Source organism: Leuresthes tenuis, unplaced genomic scaffold, assembly GCF_036924035.1.
Source record: "Leuresthes tenuis unplaced genomic scaffold, fLeuTen1.0.hap1 SCAF_17, whole genome shotgun sequence".
Lineage (NCBI taxonomy): Eukaryota > Metazoa > Chordata > Actinopteri > Atheriniformes > Atherinopsidae > Leuresthes > Leuresthes tenuis.
This window is the reverse complement of record NW_027325371.1, coordinates 4233612-4245871: the sequence shown is the minus strand read 5'-3', so window position 1 is coordinate 4245871 and position 12260 is coordinate 4233612. Positions and strand designations below refer to the sequence as shown.

The following is a 12260-nucleotide window of genomic DNA, read 5'->3' as shown; positions in this document are numbered from 1 at the left end:
TCAAAAAGCCTTTTGAATTAATGCATGAATTCACTCACATATTGGTCTGTTTTCACGCTGAAACCAGTTATGATCTAAATTTTTTTTTTTAAAACCCTGTACTTTTGAGTCTAAAACAAAGCTGAAGAAAGTTGCTGTTTGTGCTATTTTTATAGCCTGCCCAGAAACAAATTATTCAAATGTGTTTTCAGTGCAGAACTTAGCCACAGTCATAACTTTGGAAATGCTTTTGGCCGGGTTGAAAACAACAACAGAAGACAATCTTTGATGGTTGATGCGTGTATATACAGTATTACTGAAGAGCTGCAGTCTTTAAATGTAGAAACACCTCTGCGTTCCTTGTGTATGTTGCAAATGCAAGACAACTGCACTGAGGCTAGTGAACCATGAAAGGGTTTGGAGAAACATAAAGGCATCAGCTTAAAACTGGCAGGGTTGATGAATGTGTCAATAAACATGAATTACGCAGTCAATCTATTGTGCGAAACACACCATAAAAGCACAAAAACGGACTGTAGTCTGAGCTTGATGTTTGCTTTGCTAATGTGGCCTACTTTTGTGCAATACCAAAGAAAATATAAGAGATTTTTGTGGGAATGGATGCATTTCATGTGGGTAAAGATTCTTGGCATCTGTGGTAAAGAATCATCTTTTGTGCATAAATCCTAACAAGGCTTTGTAAATCAAGCACAAAGAGGTGAAATACTTTACTTTTTTCATTTGATCTGGTTCTACTTTATGCTTTTCATTTGTTAAATTTCAATTTAATTTCAATATATTTCTACATACACCGCCTGACCACAGCCCTGTACTTTTAAATTTGGTATATTAAGTGCATTTTACTGATTGGAGTTCAGTACTTGTGCCTAGATGAGGCTTTGAATCTCTTATATTACTTCTAATTGTGTATTCTCAGTCATTTAGGTTCTTTAGGGATTTATAAAGTCTACTTTTCCGACCGCTAGTGAAGGCAGCACCATCCAAGCAACCATCGGCTTCGGGGTTGTTTTTTTCCCCACGTCCCTTGAACGTAGCACAGTCCCCGCCCTCCCAGTGCTTTGACGTCACTGGCGTCCGTCTCCGCACATGGATGGAGGAGTGTAGCGGCTCCGACAAAGCCCTGCTCCCTCCGCCCTCCTCCTCCAGCTATTTGCCAGTCAGCCCCGACGACAGACAGTCAGCCGCTCGCCGTCCTGCTGCTGCGCGGAGCCTCGTCTTCACCATCTGAGCCCCGGCGTCGTTTTGACCAGCTGCGCGGATCGCTTCACGGACCGGCCAGCGAGTTCGGTCTCGTCTCATTTTTTGGGGGGGGAATATTTTGACTTTGCGAGCTTTGTTCTCCAATTGCCCTTCAAGACATATGGAGAAAATGGCCAGACCTCTTCCTATTAACCCAACTTTCCTGCCGCCGACTCACGGCGTCCTGAAATCCCTGCTGGAAAACCCGCTGAAGCTGCCTTTTCATCACGATGAAGGTACGTTTAAAATGTCTAATAAATCACCTGCACGTACACAGGCTCTTCTTATGGTCTGTGGTTGTTGTCAGTCTGCAGACATTAATGGATTTGACGGATAAAGCGCAGTAAAGGACGAGTTAACCAAATCGAACACAAGTGGCTCCTCTTTCTATTTTACGATCTTTGTCGTAGAAATAAACCGTAATCTTATTGGTCATGAAAGCGGCAGAGATAAAGAAATACGAAGGTGTGTTTCTCGGCTTAATTTTAGTTGACTGACAGGTTGACGTAAACTTCAGCTCAAGGAAGCTAACAGACTTTTTTTCAGCAAGCAATCATTATCTAAATTACCATAAAACAGATTTGATTTGGATGTTTAATTTTTGTGACTGCGCTGCTTGTAGGTTAGAGGTGCTGTTTATGACCATCTTGTAAATCATCTTAAACCCTCTCGTCTTCAGCTGGATATTTGAACGATATCATGAGTTGTCGATAGAGGGCGTCTTTTCTGTTTTAAAGCAACTGTGGGTCTGTTTGTATCCCCGAATGAACGGAAAGTCATCACGTTATCTGACCATGAATGAACGTATAGTTTTTAACATTAAGCAGAATAATTTCCCTTATCTGTCCAAAGTTAACTGGTCCTTTTTAGTATAGTCACAACATTGAAAATAGCTTTCTAACATACGCTAAAGAATGATGAACTGACTTGTTTCAAGTATTGAACACAATCTAAAACGTTTCTCTTTAAAAGTTCCCTGGTTTTGAATTAGTTTAACTTACCCTTTAGAATAAAACCCCAGACAGATTTCTATTTATACTCGTGCAACGACCCGTGATTCTTCTCATCTGTGATACAATGAATTGACTGTGTGCACACATTTTCAGGATTTGGGAAAGATAAGGAGAAAGAGAAGAAGCTGGATGATGAGAGCAGCGCGGCCAGCCACCCACAGTCAGCTTTCCTGGGCCCGACCCTGTGGGACAAGACCCTGCCCTACGATGGAGACAACTTCCAGCTGGAATACATGGACCTGGAAGAGTTCCTGTCGGAAAACGGCATCCCAGCCAACACAGCTCAGGCCGACCAGGCCCCGCAGACGGCGCAGCCGCCGCAGGCTCCTCTGCAGCAGGCCCCGCCACCCCCGCCGCCCACACCCTCTGTGGTGGACCTCAGCAGCCGCGCCACCACATCGGTCCACACAGCCATGGCACCTCAGACCTGCCTCCACAGCCCCAGCACAGCAGGTAGGAAGCACATGCAGCCGAGCCTGATGTGCACACAAAAGCACACCTGCACGCACGGACACGTGCACGCTTTAACACCTTCTCAGTGTCGGGGGGGAGGTGCTGCTGCACACACTCCAGCTTTAACATGAGATGCTGAGAGGAAGCACGCTCCTGTGGTTCTTCTCCTGAACACATCGGCTTGTATTGCTGCTCTAGATTTGCATCTCTAGCGAATATCTTCCTGTGCATACTGTGTGCCACAGGTTAGAGCCACTGGATGTACTCCAGCTCTGCTTTACAGCCCTCAGCTGGCCTTTGGACTCCCAGAGAACAGAGTGGACGGGCTCAAGTCCAAGGATGCAGAAAAAGTCTCTGATTGGTTATCATTTCAGGTTTCTGAGCTGCGATTGTAAAGCTGCTCTTTAAGCCACGAAAACCAGTTTTTACCTCCCAAATATTAGAAACTGCTACAATCAGCCCTCCTTTATGGGGCATTTGTGCTGCTTGTATGTTAACTTAATGGCGTTTTTTAAGATTTCACGAAAGCCTGTCGCAGAACCACTTTGGGTATCAACTAAGTAGTGCTGATCAAATAAAGCTTCTCATGATCCAAAATCTCATTATTGTAACGACTTCGAGTCCGACTGCTGCCATATTCTATTTGAGGCTTGGAATCACATGACACCAGAAGCATTTAAGTCACTTTTAAGAGGCAGCGAACTCTCAGCAGGCAGAAACCGAACGCAGTTCTGCGTGAAGCCGTTTGTTTCTGGCTGCTGGCAGAAGATCTAATGAGTGGCAGATGAACAGATGGAGCCTCTGTGGGGTGTAGGGTGCCGGGTTTTACCTGTGAATGTCTCCATAAAGAGAAACTGCTGCAGCGTTCGGAGTCAGTGAAGGCGTCATAGAGGGAGCTGACGTCAGAAAAATGCAGATTGTCTTCTGTGCTGTTCTGGATCGATCCTGGTGGTGATTAAAGCTGCGTTTGGTGATAGAAGATGACCGATCCTGTCCACTCTTACAGGACTGATGTAGAGTCTGATTCTTTATCAGCTTGGTTACATTAAATGTGTCCCTTCCTGTTTGAGTGTCTTTGACCCGAAGGAGCCGTAGAGCCTTATTATAGCTGCTGAATCGGGGCTGTTTGTGCCTACTGTTGGCCTGAGGTTTGCAGATCCTTTCAGCATCTCTGCCAGCACCTTGCAAACATTTCCTCTCGGTGTGTTGTGTCTCGTAGTTGGAAGATCAGGAAGGAAGAAACCTTGATTAGGCTCCGTAAAGGCAGTATTACCTCATCTGTAATGTGGTAAACGCATCACATGTTTTAGTTTTTGCATTTTTCAGTGAATTCTCTGAATCTTTTTCATTTTAAAAGGGAAAAGTGACCAAAATAAATCAGTGGATTAAGTGGATCAATCGGTGTAAAAACCAAAAACCCGATCAATAGATCAGAAAGTGGTCATTTCTATGGGGAAAGATTAATATTGAGGAGAAAAAGCACAAAATTAAGCTTAAAATATCAAAGAAAATTAGAGTAAAGTGGCTCAACTGCAAAGTTTAGGCCCTGTTCTCAGTTCCCCGAATCCAATAAGAAAAGCAAGTGTGGATTTAATAAGTATGTGTTTCTATTTCCTTGCAGTTAATCATTAAATAAAATCTGTTCCTCTAAAAACGCCTCACATCCTGATCAGAAGCTCCCACAAGCTGCACCGCAGCCTGATGCAACATTAAAGCTGAGAGTTTAACCTCTCACTCTGTTTTTATTTGAGTTTTCTACTGTCCTGAGAGTTTAATTAGAATTAATTAAGTTTTACAGAAGAAAAGCGTTGAAAAAAGCTTTGGGAAGCTCTTAGGTTGTAATTGGTTCATGAAAACAAAAATCTTTTGCCTGACAAACCTGTTAATTCTTGTGTAAAGTGTCAGAAAATGGTGCAAAAATAAAAGTGAGCCTCCTGAGAGAGCTTCCTGCATTTCACAGGAAGTTATCTGAATGTAACACTTGGTGGAATTTGGCCTCGTAGACGTTCCTCAACGTTTTTCTGACGTTTTTTTTAAAAAAAAGCTTCAGTTTCTCCAAATCTCCACATTTGCCATGCGGATAACTCCAGCTGGATCATCTTTTGATTAAAAAGACGTGACATTAGTCACTGGAAACACGGCATCTCAGCCTGATGGCGTCTGTTCTGCCGGGTTCAGGGCGGCGTGCAGACGGCGCTGAGAGCGTTTTTAACGCAGGCAGAGATAAACAGACGCTCCAGGGGCAGCACACTTTATTCCAGCCTCAGCGCACGTGTGTGTGTTCGTGCAGAGGCCAAACTTTGGTGTGTGCGCTCCGTTCACGTGAGCGCGGCTGGAGGTTTCCTGCAGGGCCATGTGACGGACACATGCGGGCGCCGTGTGCAGCGCTGAGCTGCAAACGGGAGCTTGTCACGGCATGAACCTGCCTCCCTCCCCCCCTCCCCTCCACTTCCCGTCCACTCTTCCTCTCCTGCCGGCCTCGGCTTCCACACAGCCCCGACTGAGAGCCAAGTCACAGGCTGTTCCCTGCAGAGGTCACATGGTCTCTGGTGTGCTTCTGTCACGTGCGCTCAATGTTGTTCCAGCTCGGCGGGTCTGGCCTGGCCTCGCCACCACCACACGGTGCCGGTGTGCCTGCTGAAAGCAGCACAGCAGGCAGCTGATAGCGGTTGTTAACATGAGCAACAAACAGATTGAACAATGGGTGCGTTGCAGTGTTTTTCAGGCTCAGCAGCCTGCAGACGTTGTAGGTCTGTGCCAGGAGATGGACCCCTGGCGCTGCCGGCCGGGGCCAAAGCGGAAGTCGGATGTAGGAGCAGCAGGGCGTGTTGCAGTGCATTCCTGCGTGTTATTCCACGAAAGGCGCTAAATGTGGCGTTTAGATGAGCATCCACGGCGGTTCGGTGTGGCAGACCGGCCCCTCAGTTCCACCCTCAGACGGTTGTAACCTTTCACTTCGGCTTAAAAACAGAACGAATATCAATTATTTTCTTGTTACTTGAGGTCAAGCGGGCTAAATGTCCCCCGTGCACGAATCCTTTAACAGCAGCAAAATGCTTGCGTATGATGAGTAAAGGCTCCTAGGTCCCCCCCCCCCCCCACGGCTTGGAGCTGTAGTTTTTGATAAATATTTTATAAAGTGGAGTAAATGATGCATTTGTTGGGACTATTTTCAGCTGTGGAATAACACACCAGCTTAAAGTGTGTATTTCTGTGTGATGCAGCTCTGTTTTTATTCATTTCTACTGATTAGAAACATTTGTTGTTTTATTTTTATCTCTTCATAACGAGGAACACACTGGACCTAATCTTTTTTTCAGTGATCATTAAGTATTCTGGAGCTCATTTGCACAAAACAAGCGCACCCTTTAACCCCTGAAGAGCAGGGTCCTGGCAGGCAGCTCAGAGTTCAGCAGCAGCTCGGCTTTCCTGCAGCGTTATCTCCCACAGGGCGGGCAACACGATAGTAAAGTAGCAGGAAAGTCTGATGTGATCACCCAGACACTCCCATTTAAAACCAGCTCCACAGGTTTCCATCAACAGTCCCGTTTGCTCCAGTTTTCACGCGGCTTTTGAGAACCTGGACTACCTTTCCCGGGTGGTTAATTTTAGATTTCCGGACCTGGGGTGGGGCTTTAGTCTCTGTGTCCAAACTCGGCCGCGATAAGGTCAATGAACTGGCTTTTCCTGCGTTTTAACTGCGATGCTTAGGAGATCAAAATGGCGGGTAAAGGTGATTAGGGTGAGGCTGACTATTTTCAGGTTGGAGTTTGTTCCCGGCACACCAGTTTTAGATGATAAGCTGGTTCGCTGGCAGCGTTGGGCTTGGTGGGAGGTCAAGTTGGCCTATTTGTGTCTTAGCTTATGGATGGATTACCTCCAGAGGGTAGATGTGGTGGAGAGGAATCATCAACACTTCTGGAATATTAATTAAATGATTATTTCAGCACACTAAGCGTGGGAAATGGGTCTTATATGAGCTACATTACAAGAATAAATAAGAATAAAACCATACACAGAAATGAAGGAATGAATGTGGGAAAATAAAAGAAGTTAGATAAAAGAATAGATGATATTTAAAAGAACACGATTGGCTCAAAACGGAAGGCGGAGGCGAAATAAAGCCAGCCTGTGAACGGCTTCAGCAGTCAGTCACAGCTGAGAGTAGCACGTCTCATGACGTGCACGAGCGTGAGCGTGCACGCTGGCCGGCGGCAGCCGCACCAGCCCATAAATCTGGGTCATGATGTACGAGCGGCTCATCAAATGCACGCTGCCTTGAGTTGTATCTGGAGCTGTTTTGTTTTTTTAGCGGAATGAATCGGGGAGTAACTGTTCGATTTAGGCCGCCTAATGAACTGAATCGAGCCCGCAGCGCCGAGTCAATTACCCAACAGGCATGGTGAGACGTGAGGGCATCCAGAAAATGGAGATCAGCTGACGGGGGGGCTGCTAATAGTTGGAAGATGGAGCAGTTTATGAAAGGATTTGGCTGCATGAGTCCCTTTTTAAAGCTGGTGTGATAGCACCACCTGCTGGTCAGTTGTTGGTACTGACACAGTAAAAATGTGTCTGACCTCACTAACAGGTCACTTCAGATTAAAGGAGGAGCCCCCCCCCACCTCTGCTCTGCTTATGATGACTCATGAAGCTACTGCATTGAAAACGAGCCTCATAGTTACTGAGTTTCCCACACTTTTTACACCTTTCGTTCACCTGCTGGCAGCTAACGCGTGTTTGAATCTTTCTCCTCCTCAGCGATGCCTGCAGCCAGGGACACCCCCAGCCCCATTGACCCGGAGACCATTCAGGTGCCCATGGCCTACGAGCCCGACCCCGCAGACCTGGCCCTGTCCAGCGTGCCCGGCCAGGAGATGTTTGACCCCAGGAAGCGCAAGTTCTCCGCAGAGGAGCTGAAGCCGCAGCCCATGATCAAAAAAGCCCGCAAGGTCTTCATTCCTGAAGACCTGAAGGTGAGCCGCTGCCCGGCATCTGTCTGTCTCAGCTGGGGTGGGAGATCAGATCTCTGTTGTTGGGTAAACAGGAACCCAGGATGTCCTCCTGTCTGCAAAAATCTCACAAAAAACATGAAGAATTGAGAACTTTACAGCTATTTGACAGAGGATACAGCCGATACTTTAAAATGGCTGAAATAAAACGGGCTGGAAACTCTGCATGTTTCTGTGACAGCAACAACTTTAGGACATTTAACCTAATAAGCTAGCTTAATTACTTAACAATCTCCTGATTTAATCAGGCTAAAGTGTAGAATTAGCAATAATAGCACCAGCAGCGGGAAAGGCTTTAATTGGCTCGTGTTGATAAAGGTTTAAACACGATATTTGTGCTGTGAAAACAGCCTAAAACAGCTGAAAGATGCAGTTTCACTCCTGATCCATCGCTGCGCTTCAGGCCTCATCCTCATTGTTTAAAGGTTTTCAGCTGAGATTCTACAAGTTGTTCATTTAGCACCGAATTCTGGTGAAAAAGGGGTTAATTGTTGGATTAAATGCTGAAATCTTGCTTTGTTTCACGCCTCACGTTAAAGAAATGAGGGTCTAAAGCGTCTGCTCCTCTCCTGCAGGACGACAGATACTGGGCCCGGCGCAGAAAGAACAACGTGGCGGCCAAGCGCTCACGGGACGCCCGGCGGCTGAAGGAGAACCAGATCGCCATCCGCGCCGGCTTCTTGGAGAAGGAGAACGCCGCCCTCCGCATGGAGGTAGCGGACTTGAGGAAGGAGCTGGGCCGCTGCAAGAACGTTCTGGCTAAATACGAGGCCCGACACGGGCCCCTGTGAGCCCCCATCGACAACCACCAAACACCCCCTCTGCTCCCCACCCTCCAGTTTGAAGGACAATGCGTCTCTTTTGGTGGCACTACCCCCCCACCCCCCCACCTCCTCCTCCAACACACACCTGTATGATTCTGTCATTTTGACTTCTATCATGAGCTTCAATTCATCTGTTCCTTCTTTTAGTTCCTGTACACATAGATAAATATATATACATATACATGGATAAATATATATATATATATATATATATATATATATTTATGTATTTACACATCCTTACTTCCCACTTTAACGTACTGAGGAGTGATGAGCCAACCCACCAGCTGAGTCCCCACTGCTACCTTCCACTTTTGACAAATGATGCCATGCTGTTTACTCACTTTCATACCGATTTTATACATGAGATCAGGACTGAAAACTGTTGTTTGCCCTCTTTCTCTGTCTGTGACGTGACCACAAACCTGCTTCTGTGGAGTTTTGTGTTTTTTAAGCTCTGTGAAGGTTTCATGTTCCCCGTTTCTCTAACGCTTCGTTGGTCTGGCGTCTCCGATGCTGTATCCTGATTTTTTCACAGATCCTCTTTCTTTCAATGCGTTTCTCTTCAACTCTCGGACACTGAGCAATAATTCTGTCCACAGCTAAACTGACTTCATGTTCGTTGCCCCCCCCTCCCTCCACATCTTAACCCACCTTCGTTAACTGAGCTGACGTTAGTTAACGTCTGCACTAATTAATGCGTGTCTCACAATCTGATCCGGTGCAGCGTCGCCATTCACGTAAAAAAATTCCTCCACCTCATATTTATCTCCCTTTTATTTCTCAGATGGACGATTGTTGTTTTTTTATATATAAGAATAAATATATATATATATACATATATATATATATTTCTTCTGTAGATATAACTGTTAGTATTAATACTTCTCTTGACTTTGTCGTTGTTTAGCCGACTTCTTTTCAGATTTAAGCATGATTTCTTTCACAGAATGAAAAGCTATTTGCAAATCTTTTCTCTGGTTTTTGCAAAGTTGTTGATATTTCTTTCAGCTTCAGTTTAAACTTAGCATGATTAACATGAGTGTTTTTACTTTAGGAATCAGTACAGATGTGTGTAGTCTCTGTGTGTAGCTCCATGTCCGCCCTCTTTCTGAAGATGGCTGTATGAATGTAAAAGATGCTGACAAAACGTTGGGTGGTGTTGTCCGATGCTGTGGTTGACCCCAATCAATTTGTTTACTGCAGACCAAACAACAGAGATGATATATTGGTTACAAGAGAGATGTTTATATAAACCTATTCTATCATTTGTTCCTTTTTGTACAGTATTTTTCCTAAACATTACTGAACTATGTATTTTAAAGGCACAACAGGTCCAGAAAATGATTAAAGAATACAAATATGTAACTAAAAACAACAAATGCATATATAGTGGTATTTTGATATTCTATATTTAAGGAGGGGGAGTTTTACGGACGTTCAGCAGCACCTTGTGGGCATTATTGTCATCATTTCAACACTCCTGCTTCTGTTGGTGCCACCTTCAGGCTCCTAACTCAGAGACAGCAGATGATCCAGAAGGAGAATGTACAGACCTGGCCTTCACTTTAAAGAGAAAACACGCTCGTTCGGTCGTAACCCGCTCGAAACGTCCCCGAGTTTGAGAGTCACTGGTGCTGAGGCTGCTCTGATTGGACGGGATGACGTCACTATGACGGAAGGGAAATCTTTAGCTGGTTCCTGCTGCTGCGCTGTGATTGGTTCCTTCAGCCCATGCGGCTGCAGAGTGTCCCTGAACCTGAGTGATGGCCTTTTCATTTTCAAGGCTTACAGTGGAGTCCCCCCGAGTGTTAGCTGTGCTTTACAGCTGCGTTATGCACAGAATGCCACCAGCTAACAGTCTGAGACGGCGATGTGAGCGATTTGTGTTTCCCAAGACCGGCGCTGGCGTTTCTGATCGCTGTGTGGAAGTCCAGAGGTGCCAAACGACACCACTTTCTCTCAATCCAGTGTCTCATTTCCTCATTTCCTCATTTTGCTCACCTTTTTAAGCATTTTAATGCACATTATCCCTGATCTGAGTTTTTTTTTTTAATTGTAGTGTTTCAGTTTTTTGGGACGGCACCCCTGGACTTCCATATTTCTTGTCAACATCTGAAAATTCGGACAATATTTAGAATTTTATTCTTTTTAAGTCTTCTGAAACGGGACGTAAAGCGATGAGAAGAGCCTGAAACCGAACTCGTACATTCCAGTCTCAGACTCGATGGCGCGACGGTGACCACGATCTTATCGCCTCGACACTCGAGTGCGAGCAGGGGCAGTTTGAACCGGAATGATGCGGGTTTTGTTGTTTTTCTTTTAAACTACACATACAAATATAGGAAAAAGCCAATAATTAATCCACGTGTATCCCAAATGCGCCTCACTGCGAAGTGATTTCACTACCTCAGCCGGAAATGTTAACCATGATTCTGAGTCTGCTCCAGTGCCTTGAATACACTGACTGTTTCCCGGTCTCTCAGCAATGCAAAGGTTTCATCGCAGCGCCACACGAGTAGCTTCAGCTCTGCGCTGAGCGGCTTCTTAGTGCAGCAAACTCTACATATTCTACACACTGACAACCACTTTCATTTCTTCTTCTCGACATTGCAAACAGACTTGTAACCATTGTATTCATGGCATCACCAACGGACAGTTTCAGAGTGGAAGCACAGCTTAAAGCAGTTTTCGGGCTTGTTTTGTCATGGAATGGATGCATTTAACATTTATTCGTGCTGTTCAGCCCTCGGCCTCTGTGTCTCTGTACTTTGTAGTGTCTAATAAAACCCCCAATTCTTTTCTGATTGAGCTGTTTTATTTTCTGTATCTCAGCCTGTAAGTTGTGCAGTTGGTTGGGTTTGTTAAAAGGAAATAAGATAAAAAACATCTGGTTCTTACCAGGTGTTGAAATACTACCTCATATAAACAATATATGACCTATTACACCACATCAGGATCTATTTAACACAAACTGAGACAGAACACAGAAGCAGGGTGTGAGAAACTAAGTGAACCCCTGATCCAGCAGCAGTGAGCTGCAGTGATGGTTTCCTGTGGGACGTTATCAGTCTCTCTCATATTGTGGAGGAATCTTGGCCCACTCTTCTCTCCAGCGTTGCTTCAGCTCATTGAGGTTTGCAGCATTGGTTTCTGCACAGCTCTCTTAAGGTCCCACCACAGCATTTCAGTCAGGCTGAGGTCTGGACTCTGACTGGACCATTGCAACACCTTGATTCTTTTCTTTTTCACACATTCTGCTGTAGATCTGCTGCTGTGTTTGGGATCTTTGTCCTGTTGATGAGCCAGTTTCAGCCCAGCTTTAGCTGTGGGACAGATGGCCTCACATCTGACTCTAGAATACTTTGGTATCCAGAGGAGTTCATGGTGGACTCAATGACTGCAAGGTGCCCAGGTCCTGTGGCTGCAGAACCAGCCCAGATCATCAGCCCTCCACCACCGTGCTTGACAGCTGGTATGAGGTGTTTGTGCTGATATGCTGTGTTTGGTTTCCTCCAAACGTGCTGCTGTGCATTAGGACCAAACATCTCCACTTTGCTCTGGTCTGTCCAAAGGACTTTGTTCCAGAAGTCTTGAGCTTTGTTCAGATGCAGCTTTGCAAACCTAAGCTGTGCTGCCATGTTCTTTTTAGAGAGAAGAGGCTTTCTCCTGCAGCCCTTCCAAACAAGCCATCCTTGTTCAGTCTTTTTCTAACTGTGCTG

General features: G+C 45.5%; 1 protein-coding gene across 1 annotated transcript; it reads left to right on the top strand.

The window, feature by feature from the left end:
- Positions 1–1085: 1085 nt before the first annotated feature.
- Positions 1086–11345, top strand: hlfa (HLF transcription factor, PAR bZIP family member a). Its single transcript, XM_072368313.1, has 4 exons — positions 1086–1475; positions 2346–2705; positions 7464–7678; positions 8290–11345. The coding sequence occupies exons 1-4, from the start codon at positions 1361–1363 to the stop codon at positions 8503–8505; spliced, it is 906 nt and encodes a 301-aa protein (XP_072224414.1). The 5' UTR covers positions 1086–1360; the 3' UTR covers positions 8506–11345.
- The last annotated feature ends 915 nt before the right edge of the window (positions 11346–12260 follow it).

What these genes read in the sequence shown, in the direction of transcription:
- hlfa (XM_072368313.1), top strand. Translation starts at nt 1,361, where the DNA reads ATGGAGAAAATGGCCAGACCTCTTCCTATTAACCCAACTTTCCTGCCG. An exon ending in GCCTTTTCATCACGATGAAG is followed by an intron (nt 1,476 to 2,345) that starts GTACGTTTAAAA and finishes ACACATTTTCAG; the next exon opens with GATTTGGGAAAGATAAGGAG. An exon ending in TCATTCCTGAAGACCTGAAG is followed by an intron (nt 7,679 to 8,289) that starts GTGAGCCGCTGC and finishes CCTCTCCTGCAG; the next exon opens with GACGACAGATACTGGGCCCG.